At 38.4% G+C, this 19,174-nt stretch overlaps 1 protein-coding gene across 6 annotated transcripts in view; it reads left to right on the top strand.

The window, feature by feature from the left end:
- Window positions 1–19,174, top strand: part of SSH2 (slingshot protein phosphatase 2) — a 241,197-nt gene that overhangs the window by 191,098 nt on the left and 30,925 nt on the right. For 4 of the 6 annotated variants that reach the window (XM_026517772.4, XM_026517768.4, XM_026517771.4 and 1 more), the window contains 6 exons: window positions 908–976; window positions 1,761–1,826; window positions 5,604–5,798; window positions 9,393–9,486; window positions 9,623–9,751; window positions 18,983–19,029. In XM_026517772.4, the coding sequence (XP_026373557.1) occupies window positions 908–976; window positions 1,761–1,826; window positions 5,604–5,798; window positions 9,393–9,486; window positions 9,623–9,751; window positions 18,983–19,029 (600 nt within the window). Of the gene's footprint in view, window positions 1–907; window positions 977–1,760; window positions 1,827–3,885; window positions 4,014–5,603; window positions 5,799–9,392; window positions 9,487–9,622; window positions 9,752–18,982; window positions 19,030–19,174 lie in introns of those variants that run through there. The other 2 variants (XM_057318133.1, XM_026517773.4) reach the window with 1 other exon arrangement.

The raw sequence follows: 19,174 nt of genomic DNA, 5'->3' as shown, positions 1-19,174 counted from the left end.
CTTTGCTAGATACATTGGCAGGGAGAAGGTGTCAGAGCCTTTGGGGGACTGGATGGAAGGGGAAAATGGTTTACGGCAGCCTTACCGAGAGAAAGTGGCAGAGGTCTGGGGTAGATTACAGTTGTCCAGAGGGGTGATGTGATAGAGACACAGTTGGGAGTTCATGGCTTCCTGTCCAACCTGTTGCAGTAACTTAAAGCTGGTTTCCTCCTTGGGCTCATGTGTAATTTAAGTAGGATTTTCATGTACCATACTAGGGTTCCCCTTTTGTTGGTTGTTGACATTCCTATTCACTCTGCATTTCAGCAGTGCTGGACTAGTTCAGTGCAGTCACCAAGCACTGCTTTATTTATTTAAGTTGTATTGTGTGTATTTTGTCTCTCTAACTTGATCACAAACCATTAACAATTACTTTTTTATATAGTTTAATTCCCTTTCCCTTTTAGACTATTGAACGTGTTCTGGTGTTCAATAAATCTACATAAACCTCAGAATTAAATTTGAGCAGATCATGTATTCAGAGGTCTTCAGCAACCAGCAATAGTTCTTGGCATTAGAAAGTATGTTTGGAGTTGAATTGGATGCTGTGACCTTGGGGTGAAACCTGCCAGTCACAAGTCAGCAGCAATCACCTGGATTTTTTAGACAGTGGCCACTTTTGAGATAGCAATACAAGGCACTCAGTCAGTAAGTTTTCTTTGTTAAATATATAAGGACCTGACTAACCACCTGTTTGATACAGCCAGAGCACATGCATTAGATTGATAGTTATATGATAGAAATTCCTCCATTCTAACATGCCAGAATTTAGAGTTTGGGGGCTATATCCTTTGTGTTGAAAGAGTTAATAAAGAACTGCTTCCTAGAATAACAGGAATTAACCTATGGACTGTTTCTTGTCTTGCAGTAGCACTTGTACCATGGGCTTAGTTCTGCCCCTCTGGAGTGATACCCTAATTCATTTGGATGGTGATGGGTAAGAGTTTTCCCTTTTTATTATCCTATAGAAAGCCAAGGGGTGGGTTCCATCTTGGTGCCCATTCATTAAGCTGAATGGGAGGCCCAGTGTGCCCAAGTGAACTGTCATGTCAGCAACTCAGTGAGTCCTTTTAAACTCCCGTTTTGTAAAGTGGAGTAAAAATACAACTTGCCATGGCCTCTCACTTCTGTTCTTCTAGGCTGACTACGGTAAGAATCCAAACAAAGAAAAACTAGTTTGTTGGCTCACTCTTTAATCTGAGCATGTGGGACTGTTGCAATGCTCTCCCAGAGGATGATATGTTCTGTTTCAAATAACGTCTTGCTGCCTCTGCCAGCTGTCAGCCTACAGTATAACCCCTTTCCTGTGCCAATTCCTTCCAGTGACCCTCCACCCCCACCTCCTGGTGTTTTTAGAATGTGTCCCCAAGAGACCAAGATGTTTGCTTCAGTTTATAAAACCAGGGTCAGGTTTGCTAAGGACCCACAAGACTTCCACATAGAAATATATAGCAGAACAGTCTGTCTGTAGCTACGGCTGGGAAACTGTAATTCCCTAACTCCGGTGTGGGAGTCCATTCATTTTGCTTAGTAGATAAAATCAGACAATTTGTTGAAGCTTTTCAGTCAAGTTCTATACTCTTAACTTCTACATGAAGTGCCTGATGATTTCTTCTATTGAGCCAACAGTTGCTAGCCTGAGAAATAACCTTGAAAACGCACAACTGAAATAACCTACTCTCACTTGTGGATTTTCATCTCATTCTTTTTTGTTTCCTTAGTGGGTTCAGTGTATCAACGGATAACAGAGTGCACATATTCAAACCTGTATCTGTACAGGCAATGTGGTAAGAGGACTTTTAATGTCTCTATGAAAGGTTGTTTTTTTTTTTTCTCTCTGAAAGTTTTTAAATATATTATTGGGGCAATATTTTGTGAGTGGTGGTATTTGGAATAGTACAGTTCTCTCTGAAAATGCTGTATGATCTGTTTGCGTGGCCCTCATAGTGAAAGATGATCTAGAAGTTCAGTTTTCAAATTATCATAGTGGAAGGCCTTAAGCATTGGTGAACAAGTGAAGCTAAGAGGTGTTCTTAGACTCTGGAAGATACTTAATGAATCAGATTGCTGGTTGGAACGGTTGTATAGGGACACACTGACTAAGTTAGCAGCAGTCTAGAGCCAAATCTAGAACATCACACTGCTACAGTGCATTAGTGTTCAGTTGCTTAGGGTAATCAGGGATATTATTGGTAGATAAATTTCCATTAAAATTGCTAATGACTGTTTGCAAGACTGCATAATGCAAATAAAGCCTAAACATTATAGATGTTAATAATCATCAGCTTGTGTGCTAACACTTCGGGGCTACTTAACTGTGTCAGACATTGTGCTTTACATGGATTATATCTAATCATCACACCAACTCCCCCAAAATAATATTATTAGCTCCTTATTATTGATGAGAAAGCTGAAGTTTTGGCAAGGTTACATAACTGGCCTGAGAGCATCTTTTCCTTTTAGGCAGAATAGACTCTTACTCTCTTATTCTAGATTATCTAGAAAAATGATCTAATGTGACCAGGGAATGGTGTGACTCTAAGATTGAGAGCCTATCCCCGAGTTAGGGATTTGAATTTCAGTTTCTCATTCAGTTGCCTGTTCTGTAGTAGAAGTCCTCATGAGTAGAATGGACAGAACAAAAGCCAAACAGAAAATAAAGGAGCCTGAAAAAAGATTCCAGGGAACTCATTGGCCCTTGAGTAACAGGATTGATAGGCTTGAGGTGGGTGCAGTCATAAAACAGAGTCAACTGAACTTAAGAGTCTTATCATTTCATGCAGTAATTGATGTGGGACAGAGTTACAGGTCATGTGTTTAAACCAGATTTTTAGGGGCGCCTGGGTGACACAGCGGTTAAGCGTCTACCTTCGGCTCAGGGCGTGATCCCGGCGTTATGGGATCGAGCCCCACATCAGGCTCTTCCGCTGTGAGCCTGCTTCTTCCTCTCCCACTCCCCCTGCTTGTGTTCCCTCTCTCGCTGGCTGTCTCTATCTCTGTCGAATAAATAAATAAAATCTTTAAAAATAAATAAATTAATTAAACCAGATTTTTAGATTTAGCGCAGATTTCACAGATAAATTTCTCATGGAAAACTTTTACCTTCTTTGACTAAGGCGTCTTTAAAGGCAACTGACCTGTCTATTCCTAGGTACCAAGTAAAACCAAACAGCCCAAGTCCTATAAATGACAGTGTTTTCAGTTATATTTTGAGAGGGAGTACAAAGCAGTCTTAATTCTTAAGACAATGAAGGAAGATTCAAGTAATAACCTAGTTCACTCTGTAATGTTCTAAAGCAAACTAGCTAGTCCTACTTCTGTTAGCTTATTGCAGAATAAACTTTTTGGTGTACCATCAGGGGAGTAGTGAACTGAAAGTCACAGGAAAAAAGAAAAAGATGATCTGTGGATCAAAGCGGCATTTAGACCAGGTGTTTCCTTCACAGGAAGGTAGTTACTGTAGCCTCCCGCTCCTGTATGCAACTGAAATATCTGAAGTGGCTAAGCCTTGAGTGTATTTTAGGGCACTTGCCCCAGACACATGTGGCATATGCTTTTGAAGCACGAGTTTCCCCGATGAGGACAACATGCATTGAATATCCTGCATGTTGCACTTAGCTGGCCCTTACTTTTAAATCTATGTAATGAAACTGAAATTCACAGAGAATTCTCCGAGAATTTGATAAACTTCTCTGAGAATTTGGCTTACTTTGAGTAATAGAAGGCATCTTAAAAGATTCTGCAACTTTGTTTTTTAAGGAATAATGTTTCCCTGATAAAAATGGATGGAAATGTTTTTCCCTTATCAAATTTGTAATTATCTTATTTTTTAATTTACATTATACGGGCTTGACAAGGACTCAGGGAACAGACATTGTCTTTTACTGTTGATGGGAGACTAAACTGGAACAACCTTCCTTGAGAATGATTTGCCAATATGCTTTACCATTTTGCATGCCCTTTTGACCCAGTAATTCTACTTCTAAGAATTTATCTTAAGGTAATACTTGTGGGTACGTGAAAAAACTATAAGAATGTTTGTCAGTGTTGTAATAATAGCAAAAAGTGGAAAACAATTTAAATGTCTGAAAAATAAGAATTAGTTAAATTGTGGTGCATCCATGTTATTAAATATAATACAACCTTTAAAATAATCTAGTTGAAGAATATTGACATGGATGTTGACAAGACGGTGTAAACTAAAATCAAGTTTAAAATGTATGGAGAGGGGCACCTGGGTAGCCTAGTTGTTTGGGCGTCCGACTCTTGATTTCAGCGCAGGTCATGATCTCAGGGTCGTGAGATGCACTCAGTGGGGAGTCTGCTTGAGAGTCTCTCTCTCCCTCTGCCACTCCCCCTGCTCTCTCTCTCTCTCTCTCTCTCTCTCTCTCTAAAATAAATAAATAAATCTTTTTTAAAAATAAATAAAAATAAAATGTATGTAGAATGTGGTCATATCTTTATTATAGATCTAGGCGTAGACAAAAAGACTGGAAAGATCCATACTAAAACTTTAACAGTGGTTATTTCTCAGTGGTCAGACTACAGGATATTTCTGCCTTTTACTTAAGGTCCCTAAATTTTCTAAAGTTAGCATGGATCACTTTTGTTATGGGGGGAAGAAATTAAACGTCATTTTTAAAAGAAAGATGTAAGTGGATTGTATATAGAATTCTCTCATGTCCTCTTCCTGTAGGAGAGGGACATTAGCTTTAGCTAATAAGACATTTCATTTAACAAATACTAACTGTTCTCCAACTATGAACTAGGCATTCTTATAGGCACTTGAGATATATCAGTAAACAAAATGTAGAAAGATCCTTGCTGTTATCTAATTTCCTAGCATTTCTGGCTTTAGCTTTTCCCTATGACTAAAAAGGTTCTTCTCAAAAAAATAAAAGTTAAAAAAAAAAAGGTACTTTCAGTTTTGTTTACCCTTCTTGGGTTCCTGAGTTCATGGTCAGAGATTTAATTAGTATAAACCCGAACTATTCTTAGAAAGTGGCTCAAGTGTATGAATAAATGGTTTAAAGAGACTGGGAGACTAAAGCAGCAAGAATGATAAATGCCATTAGATTAGTACTTCCTGGACATGAAAGGACATGTCCTCAAGGCTGAGGGACATCTATCTATGTGATCTTTGTGGACCCTCTAAGAATCATAGGAAATGTATGCTGTGAGATGATTCTGTACCAAGGGAAACAAATATTTATGTAGTAGATGGTTGAGATCTTCTATAGTGATATACCCACAGCATGGTTCCAGCTACAGGAGCATGAGCTCCATAGGTACCCAAACCTATTTTCACTGGTGGGTTGTCAGTTCTCCTGCCCATCTCTACCCCCAACCTTAATAATGCATCGGCCAGAAGTGTCTAGCCGATTGCTATGAATAGATAATATAGTATAATCAGAATCAGAGACTCTTAAATTCCAGGGGATAGATTCTCCAGAGGCCAAATTCTATAGGATTTAAAAATTGAAAGAGTTTTGGGTACACATGGATTATTGGCTTTTCGGTGTCCCCACAGTTCTGCAGTGCTCATTTCCCAGCCTATCTTTCAGGTCTGCACTACAGAGTTTACACAAGGCTTGTGAAGTGGCCAGAATGCATAACTACTACCCAGGCAGCCTGTTTCTCACCTGGGTGAGTTATTACGAGAGCCACATCAACTCAGATCAATCGTCAGTCAATGAATGGAATGCTATGCAGGATGTGCAGTCCCACCGGCCTGACTCTCCAGCTCTCTTCACAGACATGTAAGTGGGCTTACCCAGGATCACAGAAGTGTTCTCTGTTGTGTCCTAGGAGGTCGTAAGCAACATGTTCCTCCCTAATCTCTCCTCTTGGGAATTAATCTTATCCAGTGATATTAGTCCATGTCTACACTACATATCTGCCACACAAAGAACCCTGTTCCTTCTGTTGTCTGCAAAGGCCTAAGGAGTTTCACTCCTGGGCACAGTGGAATCTCCACAGTACAGAATTGCAATACCATAAAATCCCATTCAGATTCCACTAATTTGACGTTTGAGTTTGAAGGGAGTTAGGCTGAAGTCTGCCTTTACATTACCTGTGAAGGAAGCATTTGGTAAGCAAATTAATGACACAGAGAAGCTTTTTTTTTGTTTTAAGATTCTATTTTTAAGTAATCTCTACACCCAGTGTGGGTCTCGAACTTACAACTCCTAGATCAAGAGTCACGTGTTCTACTGAGCCAGCCAAGTGCCCCGACATATAGAGAAGCTTTTAAAGGGATGTTTCCAATACTTAAGAAAACAAGATGGACTGCCTAGGTTGCTATGCTAATTTTAAATTGATTTCTATTCACATATTTTAAAAAATAATTTATAATTCAGGTGTTTGACTCAGCACCATCACTGCCTTTTTTGTCAGTGAGGTTGTATTAAATCCTCCTGGTGTACTGTAAGTTGGATGAAGGCCTGAGGTGGAGTTGATGTTTATTTCCTTTTTAGGTCTATGTGTTGAAACTTATGTGACTACTTTGGAAGTTAATCAGGTTGTTTATTCTGCTCTGAATTGATCTTCCTGCGCTTCCAAGATATTCTGCAGCTGGAAAAGAAGAGTAGCTACTTACTATCTGACCATACAAACATTCACCTTCAGATTCCTAAATTGATACCAAAACAGTTCGTGGTTTTTTTGTTTTGTTTTAAGAAAATGCTTAATTTAGATAATAGTGTAAACTTATTTTTACTGGAAAAGGTGAAATTTCCAAGAATTGTGTGAACAGAGCAGGCGAAAAAGTGGTGGAAGCTTTTTTGCATAGGATGTTACTGATACTAGGACCTCCTTTTCATTAGCTCTAGTCCTTTGAAGATCCCACAGTAACTGAAGAGATAAGGATTAGTCTGGCTTTCAGAATCTTGGAAAATGTTACTGATTTCATGCTTTATAGCTGGTTGATGGGTATCAAAGGATGGATGTCTCATCTGGCTCAAAAATGTAAACCAGACTTACATGAGAGAGAGAAAATTCTTCATTTCTCATGATTTTATTAGAGAAAATTTGGATATTACATCAGAAAGAAAAAAAAGGAAAGGAAATTGGCCATAATCTATCTCTATCCCTAAGCAAAAAGAATAATGTAAAGTGTAGTCCCTGGCACGTGATAGAAGTTCATTAAATGTTAGCTCTTAGTATGTACCATATAACCCCAATTTTAAGATCTATTTACTAACCAAATGTCTGTTTGTCACAGAAGGAGAGACTGAAAAGCTGTAGGTCATAATATTGATAATGATTATCTCTGATGCAGGGATTTTCAGTGATTTTTTCTTTGTGTTTTTATGTATTTTCTGAGTTTTTCTCTAGTGAAATCGAGCAAGAAAGTGTACTTGTGTTGTAATGTTTTTTCCATTCCCTCCTCCTCCCTAAATTGACTAGAAAAGCCTAAAAAAGAATGCTGAGCATATAGGGAGAATGTGTGCCAAAATGGATTTAGGTGCTGTACTGCAAATAAAGTTTATATTTTGCAATACAAGGAAGGGAGAAAAGGGAACATACGTGTATAGCGCCTCCAGTGTACGTCAAATATTATACCAAGCACTTCATACGTGGTACCTGATTTAATCCTCATAAGAACCACATGAGGCAGATATGATTATTATCCTCATTTTGTAGAAAAGGAAACCCACTCAGAGAAGGGAAGGAATTTGTTCAAGGTCGTACCACTGGGAAGTAGCAGGGCTGGGATTAAAACTCAGGTGTGGGGCTCCTGGGAGGCTCAGTCATTAAGCATCTACCTTCAACTCGGGTCATGATCCCAGGATCCTGGAATCGAGTTCCGCATCGGGCTCCCTGCTCAGCAGGAAGCCTGCTTCCCCTCCTTGTGTTCCCTCTCTTGCTGTGTCTCTGTCAAATAAATAAAATCTTTAAAAAAATAAAAAATAAATAAAACTCAGGTGTGTCTGCTCCCAAACCACTCTGCCTCAAAGAAGTATTGTGAAGGATTAGGAGAAAGATTGCTAACTAGGGAATCTAACTCATGCACGTAGGTGGTAAAATTTGTTTTTATCAATATTTTTTAAATGGAAGACTGAAATGTATAACTTTCTACCATTAGCTATGTCTAGGAAAAATGGTGAGGAGCATGATTAAGATCTTTAATCCTGGTCAAGACAGGGATGCCTTGGCGGATAGGGAAAAGGCACAGACATTATCTGTATTCTGCAGTGTTCATGAGAAACTGTGAGCCCAAGTGGTGGGGAGCCCCAAGGTTGTGCGGTCAGAGCAGCCATCTTTGGAGATTACTGAAGCTATTTTTGCAGCCAGTGATAAGGCGGTAGGCAGCAAGGGCAGGCAGGATGCCTGAAGGCTTAGTCCATTTCCATCTCCAAATAAGGAGGTACAGAGCAGATACCTTTCTTGAGTAGGTAAGAGGAAAGATGAGACAGAAAGTGCTCTTTGTCATCCTCACTCAATTCTGCATAATATGAAATAATGCTTTTAGAGAGAAGCATCCAGTTACGTTGAACAAATACCTTTCTAGAGTAATTGGAGAGTCAACTTCCTAGTTTAATTTCCTATTAAAGTTCCAAGGGTAATTTTATTTTTAAGAGTCAGAAGATTAAGGGAAGCAACCTAATCCTGCAGGCAGAGTGTTAGGCTGGGCTGAGAGTGCTGGTTCTCCTGCCAGTGTGTGTGATCTTTGGCATGTCATTTAACCTTTCAGCTATTTATTTCCTTGATCTGTAAAACGGGGATAACAATTTCACAGAGATGTTGTGAGAGCTTTAATGAGAAGAAATACATTTTGGATGAAAGTACTCTGGGTAGTTAATCCTTGAAAACCCCTTTTGGAGTGAATTTGCCTCAATGAAGAAACAGAAATCATTCTTTCATCTTTCCTATTTTCTAGAATATAGCAATGAATGGTCAGTATCAGGTGGCATTGTAAGCTACGGAAGACCCAGTTCCGTAGTGGATCACACCACTGTTCTACCCAGCTTGATATTCTAGCTCAGCAAGTGGTCGTCGGGGTACTTGGTGAAACAGCATGGCTATGATTCTTCATTAAAGTAGTATCTACAGTATAGCTTGTTGTCTTTATTCCTTCGTAGATGTATGTGGGTATGTTTAAGGGCTTTTAGACATGTACAGCCTCTTCAAGTAATAATTTCTACACGTTTGCATTCTGTACATTGTGGAAAGAAACTTTTTTTTAAATCCTTTTTTTTTTTTTTTTTTTTTTTTTTTGCCATGCCCCCAGAATATAAATGTTTGAGGGTAATAGAGGGAAGGTCTGCCAATTTGGAAACATAATCAAATGGCACGTTCATTAACCTAGTCAAATTCCTGCCTAAGAAAAATCACCATTTCTCTCTTCTCAGACCAACTGAACGTGAGCGAACAGAGAGATTAATTAAAACCAAATTAAGGGAGATAATGATGCAGAAGGATTTGGAGAATATCACATCCAAAGAGGTAAGAGACCTTGAGTTCTCCTTGTTCCAAGGCTAGGAGTGTGGGATAACAGTAGTTGTGGGGTTAGAAATCATGAGAGATTGAAAGTACAGAGATACTTTTCAGAGATTAGTAAAATATGTCCTCTTTGTTTCAGATACGAACTGAGTTGGAAATGCAAATGGTGTGCAACTTACGAGAATTCAAGGAATTTATAGATAATGAAATGATAGTGATCCTTGGTCAAATGGATAGCCCTACACAGATATTTGAGCACGTATTCTTGGTAAGTCTCAGGGCCACTGTAAGTGATGTGCTGAATCTAGTCCATGCCAGCTCTGGAGGAGCAACTTAAATTTTACTATATTTAAATAAAATGTAACTTAAAACCAAGGTAGTAAATACTCAAACCTCATCACTTCCTAATTTTCTACTACATTTTACTGTTATCTGTGCTCTGTTATATGATGGAAATGTTAAATAATGGTGTGCTTCTGCTCATCTCTTCCCAAGTCCTCATTCAATGACATCAAGCTGGTGGATTAAAATTGACTGGTCGAAAATTTACACCAAGGAAGTGAGTAAATGCCACAAGTCAGGCCCTCCCCCCCCCCCCGGATTGTTAAATATCTCCTCTGTTCTTCATGACAGTCAAAAGTCAAAAACAGACCCATCCACAATAGTTTTATACAGTGTATACAAATAGAATGATACTTTGAGGTCACTCTTTCAGATTTGCCACATTTGCCTAAGGTCTGTTATATCTGAGCAGAGAAGGTGGGAACTACTTATGACTGAGAGACATTGGACTTTTAAACGTTTGGAACTTTATAGCTACACTTTGAGTCCCCTGAATATTTTTGTGTTTGCTAAAATTTCGGTGACTTGAAATTGTTCTTCATGGTTTCTGAACATTCAGTGACCTGCAATTAGCCCAAGGATACCTTTCTAACCAATGGATTAGGAAAGCTTCTAAAATCCTAAAACCATTTTCCTCCCAAATATTAAAGAGTTTTAGTTTCCATCTGTACATGGTAGTGGGAATAAGGTTAAAAAGGATAATTAAAATCAGTGGGAAATGTCAAAACTTCGTTTTGTTTCCACTTCCCACACACTTTGACCAAAAAGGAAATAAATTGATTGGTTTGAATTTCACTTCCTTTCTCTGGTGAGGACATTTGTGAAATGATTAGAAGCTGAGAAACAGGAGACAAGAGGAATAAATGCACAGGAACTGACTAAATTGGATCATCTCACCCCTGAATATTCAAGAGTTTATATCACCAAGCAGTCAGATTTTATGCCATTGAAGGCTTGTGCCCTGAATTAACTTTTTGACAGTCTACAGTATGTGTGCTTGTAGAGTGATTCATAGTGCTGTATAGCTATGAAATTACTCATGAAAAGCTGTGAGCTGGAAAGGGAACTTTTTTTCCATTACTTTAACTTGACCAATGTGTGTTGCCATTTCTGGACGTAGATCATACTGCAAAACTATCGCTGACCTTTCCGTTTGTAAAGCACTTGGCTTCGTGGTCTTGTGTGTATACCTTCACAAGGGTTCAAGTATTCCCTGCTGGTGTATTGTTGGAAAGAATTTTTGTGTTATCTATAGAAAACTTATGAGTCACTCATTCAAATGGACCCTGCCCCCAACCATGTCTGTGTAACATGACTAATTTTTATGAAGGGCAAGTGCCTGTAGCCAAAAATAGCTCATGTTAGAAAATGACCAGAGCTGTAAACTCGGAAGTCACTTTTGCATTAGCTTGTATTTTAATACCAAAATGGATGTAGACATGACAGATATGAAATACAGTTAATATCTGACTGTTCAACCTGTTTAATTTGGGGCATACTTCCCTGTGTCTCTGGTGCCACCCCCTCAAGAAGTACCTTCTTCCTTCCTTCCTCCTGAAATGATATATTTTAGGACATCTTGAGAAATTTTAGTAGTACTCTTAGCAGAAAAAACAATCCAGTTCTCCCCAGGTTAGAGTCCCTAATCAACTACAAATGTATTTGAGTATTTGTGCCAGTATATCCATCCTATTATTTCATGATTATTGGCATATTCTTCTGTCTTGGCTTTTTTGCTTATTACAGAAGTAATTCATGTTCATTATAGAAACCTTAGACAGTTTTTTTAGTGAGCTATGCAAAGTCCATTCCTTTCTTTCTATTTATTTTTTGATGGAAGTTTAGTTAACATACAATGTTATATTAGTTTCAGGTGTGCAACATATCGATTCAACAATTCTATACATTACTCAGTGCTCACCACAGTAAGTGCGGTCACCATCTATCCCATACAATGTTATTACAATATTATTGATTGTATTCCCTATCCTGTACATTTCCATCTCTGTAATTCATTAATTGTATGACTGGAAGTTTGTGACCTTAATCCCCTTTATCTACTTACCCCCACCCCCAACCACCTTTCCTCTGGCAGCTGCTGGTTTGTTCTCTGTAGAGTCAGTTTTATTTGTTGATTTTTTTATATTTCACATATAAGGGAAATCATATGGTATTTTTCTTTCTCAGACTTATTTCACTTAGCGTGATTATTGGCATGTTCTTCTGTCTCCAGTTTTTTATTTATTACAAAAGTAATTCATGTTCCTTGTAAAAAGCTTAGATAATTTCAAAAGACAATAGCATTTGTCAGCAAAAGAGCTAAGCACTGATATCTTTTGTTATATAATATTCCAGTCTTTTTCCTTTTTTAATATGTATCTATATATTTTTGAAAAAGGGAAATCTTACTCAGCTTCAGATATAATTCTGTCTTCTAGAGAATGGACATGTTCTTTCCATTGTGAATATTTTCCTTATTTGGGAAAAACTTTCAAACTGGAGAATTCTGAAATTTAACTCTTATCCAACAAAATGAGTGCACGAACACTTCTTCATCAATGGCTTCCTCCCTTTGTTCGCACCACCATATCCTGTATCCAAACCCCTATCTCTTCTCCAGTGAGTCTGTGCTCTGCTAGCTTTCCTAGCAACTGACATGGAAAAAGAGGTCTTATCCAAGCTGCAAGCCGTGGTGTTAATTTTCTGCAAAGTCATTTCATCTTGTGCGTAGCTGCCATGCCTGGAGTGCAAGCAGATTGTGTGAAGGGAGGCAGCAGGATTTTTTCCCTCCCTTTGGAAGAATGCTCAGCTCTGCAGTGCACTGCACAGAGATGTTTATTTAAAAAGGTGTCCAGCTGGTATGGAGAAGAAAAATGTAAAGCATAGTTTAAAGAAAATCTGCAGCAAGAAGGGAGGATTGATTGGTTGGAAGCCAGGGTATTTCCAGAAAAAGTTCTTCCACACCCTTAAGAGTGTACCACTTCTCTGAGCTGGAAGCCTTTGCCCAACCAAGTCTCAATATCAGCAGTTCTCCTGGAGGTTGTCCAGTTTGGCTGAGAAAAAGCTAAATGTGAACAGAGACCCTTTGCTGAAAGGCAGGGAGCTTTCTTAGTTGAACAAGGGAAACACAAGAATATTGGACACAACCAGTAATTTTGTTCATGAATAAAAAACTAGTCAATTTTTATTGCTGATGGTTATCTTTCTTAATATTTGACATTATAGAATGTTTCCTTTTTGAAGAAAAATTAAGCCTCAAATTGATAGTTACTCTCTAGGTGCAGAGAAATGGAGGATATGTGAATAGATGAGACTTAAATCAAATGTGGCATTTTAATTATTCATGACTTTGCCCATCAACTGGAGATATGTAGCATGAACTTTTCTCAGAAGGAAAAATTAATAGAGCTCTTGTGCCTGGTTGGTTCCATGAAGTGACTCACAGTATTGAGGCTGTAGGTGTGGTATGATGAAGAGAAGATACGGACAAGGTACCAATCCTTGGAGATTATATCAAGTTATATTGATCCTAGCAGAACCCAAATACAGTCCTTCTTATTTGCTATAAATGTGCTCTCTTCTCTTTTGCTTGGAGCATTTGGACCCTCACAAGACTATATCTAAGGATAATATTTGAAAAGAAATTAGTCATTTTGGGGTGCCTGGCTGGCTCTGTCAGTAGAGCACACGACTTTTCATCTCAGGGTCATGAATTCAAGCCCCACATTGGGTGTGAAGCTACTTTAAAAAAATTTTTTTTTTAAAGGGAGGAAAGAAATTAGTCACTTGGGTTTCTGGGCTATGGCACAGAGTGAAAGATGGAAATGAACTTACTTAAAAATGTATTATAGTCCCAAGATTTCATTTTACACTTCAGTAAAATTAGAATATGCTTTGCATAATTATATAGAACATAGTGAAAAACCCCGTGGAATTGTGTCATTGTAAGCCTGAGAAGCTTGGAGAGGGGGAAGAAAAGTAGATTGAGTCTTTGGAGGGCCCCGGGGGCTAATACTCATAACATTTATATTGAGGGCAGAGAAGTAATTACACCACGTTGACTCCAGTTCTTCCTTTCAGGTTGAACCTGAAGCAGCCCTAAGCACAGCCCAAGTCATGTTATACGGACTTCACTGAGTCAGTAGCCAAAGCTTTTAATTTATTTTGTTTCTGGATATGTGCCATTTCAGATTGTCAGATTGAATTTTCTCTGGACAGGTAGATGAAAACCATGGACTTTTCCCATCACGTAAGGTTATTTCCATCTAGCTGGACAAAGTTCCACAGAGGATTTAGACTTCTAAATTAAGAAGTGAACTGGTCACATTTCCCTGGCTACAGTTTAGCCTCTCAACCCTTATTGCTTGGCTTCTGGTCTCCTTGAAGTTCTTTATAGTTCTTACCTCTTTCTTTGGTGTGGCAGCTTTTTTCAGAGGTTGAGCACAGAGCCTGCAGAACCTCCTATATTTTTTTTAAAGCAAATCAGCTGAACCCTGGTCTGTAGAAAAGATCAGTTGTCCATCAGTTTCTGTCCTCTTCCTAAATGGACCTTCCCAGCATCCTCGATCTATATCTCTCAGTTCCAACAGCCAAATAAATAACATATCACTTTACTGTGATGGTAGTGCTTACATAACACAGTTTTCAGAATGCTTCATTTTTGTATCTTATGTGATCATTTATTCAATAAACATTTGTTGACACTTTTTTTTGTGCCCGGCATGAAGCTAGATATTTGTGCAATCTGATCTGTTTCTATAAGGAGAGAGTAATGAACCATATCAGATAGATATTCATGGAAGGCCGGTGGGATAGGCCATGGAAGGCCCCTGGATTAGACAATTAGAAGTGGTCATTAGTAACATTAGCAAGAGTGATGAGGGCAGAAATCACAGTGCTGTAGGTTGAGACTATGGGAAATGAGGAGTCAGAGGAAGTATTAGATTATATTTCTATGAATCTTAGTAAGGGAAGGGGAGAAAGGAGTATCTGGAAGAGAATTCAGGATGGAAAGAGGGTTTTTCCACTTTAATATGGGAGAAACTGGGGTGTTTTTTTTTTGTTTTTTTTTTTTTTTTTTGTCAGGTGCCAGGGGTTGGAATGGGGGCTCATAATAGGAACTTATTTCTCATAGTTCTGTAGGCTAAAATCTGAGATTGGAGTGCCTGCGTGGTCAGGTGAGGGTCATCTTCTGGGTCATAGACTTTTCTTTGTATTCTCACATGGCAGAAGAGATCAGGAAAAACTTCCTATTTGTGATTTGAGAAGGTGCCCAATTAGGTATATAGGACTAGAGTGGGAGGAGTGTTCCATTTTACAGATAAGGAAAGCGAAGACAGAGAGGTTAAGCAGTTTGCCCAGTGCCCCACAGTAGAGTGGGAATTGGGATTTGAAGCTGAGTCTTCAAATGCTAAATTCCATTTAATGCATAATTCTAAAATAGGTAAATTCCTACTTTTAAGTATTTGCCTTTTCAAAAGAGATGAACAGATAGTCCAAAGATAGAAAATGGACCTAAAACATTGAAAAGTTGTTCACTTTTACTCTTAAGAGAAATGCAAATTGAAATTACACTGAGATACATTTCACACCTATCAGACTGGCAAAAATTCAAAAGCTTAACCACACATTTTGTTGACAAAGCTGTGGGGAAAGTGGCACTCTCATACATTGTTGGTGGGAATGCAGAATTGTTTCAGCCTCTCTGAAGGGGAATTTAGCAATGTCTAACAAAATTGTGCATTGGCCCTTGACGCAGCAGCCACACCTCCACATTCATAGGAGACTAGTTGAATAAACTGTTCTATCACTATCCAGTCAAGTGCTATATAGGTGTAAGAAGAAATAAGGAAGATCTCTGTGAACTGTGATATGGAGTGGTTCTGAGGATATATTTTAAAGTGAAGCAAGCAAAGAACAAAAGCATATGTAGTGTACTACTTTTATGTAAGAAGTGGCAATAAGGATGTATTTGTTGTTGTTGTTGTTTTTTTCAAAATAGAACATAGGTGGAATAAGCCAGAAACTAATGAAAATAGTTACCCTTAGGGATTGAAGAGATTGAAGAGGACTGAGTGAGACTTCAAGTTTGCTTTTTAATAAACTTTTGACTTTCAATCTTATGAAAGTTTTGCATATTCAAAATCAAATGGAAAAAGCACACCCTAAAGTTGAACGCAGACAGGAACAAGTGAACCCAAATAGATAGCAAATGGATAACTTCACAGAAGGAAATTAATTCGCGGCGCCTGGGTGGCTCAGTAGGTTAAGCGTCTTGAGTTCAGCTCAGGTCATGATCTCTGTGGGGCTCCCTGCTCAGTGGGGAGTCGGCTTCTCCCTCTCCCTCTGTACTCTCTCTCGCTGTCACCCTCTCTCAAGTAAATAAATAAAATCCTTTTTAAAAATTATTTTAAAAAGAAGGAAATTAATTCAAATAACTTTTGAGCATAATATTCTGATTGAACCTCTTCATGGGAATAGAGAAAAAAACTGCAAAGAAAATTTGAACTTTTTTTTTTTTAATTTTATTTATTTGACGAGGGAGAGAGAGAGCGAGCCAGCACAAGCCGGGGGAGGGGCAGAGGGAGAGGTAGAAGCAGTCTCCTCACTGAGCAGGGAGCCTGATGCGGGGCTCAATCCCAGGACCCCAGGATCATGACCTGAGCTGAAGGCAGCCGCTCAACCAACTAAGCCACTCAGGCACCCCAGAAAACTTGAACTTAGTAGGTTTGTAATTGGCTGTGATATTGGCATAGTAAGTCAAAGTTATTCTGTAAATAGAGTTAATGAGTTGTTGGAAACCAAGGTTATCACTGTGGAATAGGGAGATAAAAATGATGACAAAGGGTCAAGAAAGAAAGGAAGAACCTTGTGGTGTTAACTTTGAATTGGAGGTACCAGTGTAAATTCAATTTTTTTTTTTTAAGTAGGCTCCATGCCTAGCGTGGAGCCCAACATGGGGCTCAAACTCATGACCCTGAGGTCAAGACCTGAGCTGAGATCAAGAATTCGCTGCTCAACTGACTGAGCCATTCACGTTCTCCTGTAAATTCAATATTTTTTATAAAGTATTTCCTAGATCTGTCCACTGAAAAGTTTAGAAGCAGTAACACCCATTATTTATGAGCATATCTAATTAATGTCCAGGTTTTGATTGCAAAATATCATTCTTTGCTAAAAGAAACCAGGGCTCCTTGGGGAAATCACTGATTCCACTCACAAAGTGAATCTGAAACAACTTCTTATGCCGGAAAGCAAGGAATTATTCAAAAACTAGTGGGGGTCATATCAAAAAGAGCATGCCTGCTTGAAGAGATTCCCACTGATCAAATTCAGGACAATTTGAGTGTCAGAAAAAAAAAATGGTAATGGATTATATAACATTCTAATTACAAAAAGAATTCAAGAACTCACAGTGGCATTCAGAGTGTGGAAGGAATGACTAGGTGAAGCTCTCTTTTACAAAGAAGAATGCCAGCTCCCATGCAGAAGGAATGATAGAATTAGAAAATCACCATTTCGTCAACGTCCTGTAAAATAATTTATTTGGACAAGGTCAGCAGTTGATACTAAAACCGTAGGGTAAAAGATTATTGTGAAACAGGATATTCACCTGACTTCAAAGATCACTAATACCTAAAGATTACTAATTAATTGTAAAGAAACCTCTACGGTAGTGGGATGTGGCAGATACAAAGGTACCAACAAGAATTCAAGGTCAGCATGACAAACAGTGAGACAAACGGATGTATGTGCCTCAAAATTTGATGCAATAAGAAATACACAATACCATCCTCGTACTATTCTTGCCGGAATTTTGACCTGAATCTAATTATCAGGAGACAAATCAGACAAATCCAGATCGTGGGGAGTTCTCCAAGATTACAGACCTGTAGTCTACAAAAATGTCAATATCATGAAAACCAAAATAAATAAAGTTGGAGTGGACTGTCCAAGACCAAATTAAATGAGAAAGAGACATAGCAACTAAATGCAAAGTATGGTTCTTTTTTTAAAAATATTTTTATTTATTTAACTGAGAGAGAGCAAGCACAAGCTGGGGGAGTAACAGGGGGAGAGGGAGAAGCAGGTTCCCCACCGAGCAGGGAGCCCGATGCGGAGCTCGATCCCAGGACCCCGAGATTGCGACCTGAGTCGAAGGCAGACACTTTACCACCCGAGCCACCCAGGCACCCTGCAAAGTATGATTCTTGATTGGATGAATATAAAGGACAGTTAGGACAGCTTTTGAAATTCAAATATTGATAATGTATTAGGCTATCATTGTGTTAGTGTTTTCTTTCTTAGTTATAAAAATGGAAATAGGAGAATGTTCTTGTTCATAAGCAATACATGATCAAGTATTCAAGTGGCATGATTGTTCAGATTACTTTCAAATGGCTCAGGGGAAGAAAGTATGATACATATTGAAAGGGAAGGAGAGAGAGAAAGCAAATGTGGTAAAATATTAACAGTTGATAGATCTATCACATAATCTGTACAACTCTCCCTTCTTTAAATTTTGTGTATGTTGTTTCCCTCATTTTTTTAGCAGAAGCTGCTATTGTACTCTCTGTGAATATAACATAATGCACTAGAAAGAATATGGGCGTTAGAATGAAATCTAGGTTTAATTCATAATAATGCCACTTTGTTCATTAAACAAATGTTTATTACCAAATACCTGCCAAGTGCCAGGACTGTTCAGGGGTGTCCTTAGGGAACAAGAGATCTGGTTGCTATCCTCAAGAAGCTTATATGAATGGAGGAGAAAGGTAGTAAATAAGCACATAAATAAATATACAAGTAAAATTTGTGATACGTAGTATTGGAAAAAATCAGAATACTATAAACAAGGAAAACAGATGACATATAACTTAGATTGAAAGATGATCAAAGACACCTTTCCAGCATGTGATCTTGAGCAAAAATTATCTGAATTCTATGAGGGCTGGTTTTCTGATCTATAAAAATTAAGATAACTTTTTTACCCTATCATTTGTGAAAACTCAATGTGATCATGTATAAAGCACCTAACGTATAGAAAGGAACCGCGATAGATGTTATTGGCTCTACTTCCTCCCTCAGAGGACTCCTTTTCAAGTATAGTATTTTGTTCATTTGCTAATACTCCCTAACCTTGTTTTTTGTTCCACAGGGCTCCGAATGGAATGCCTCTAACTTAGAGGATTTACAGAACCGAGGGTAAGCACACAGAGCAATTGCCTTCATCCCCCTGACAGAAATCACTGTTCTTGTTTACTTTTTCCTGTCAAATAGGCGTCAGTGAGTAACTTTAAGCCTAAGAGTTGCTTCCAGTTGATTCTAATCAGGTGTAATCTAATAAAAA

Source organism: Ursus arctos, unplaced genomic scaffold (assembly GCF_023065955.2).
Source record: "Ursus arctos isolate Adak ecotype North America unplaced genomic scaffold, UrsArc2.0 scaffold_24, whole genome shotgun sequence".
NCBI classification, from domain to species: Eukaryota; Metazoa; Chordata; class Mammalia; order Carnivora; family Ursidae; genus Ursus; species Ursus arctos.
The sequence above is the reverse complement of the archived record's forward strand: the minus strand, read 5'-3'. Positions and strand labels throughout refer to the sequence as shown.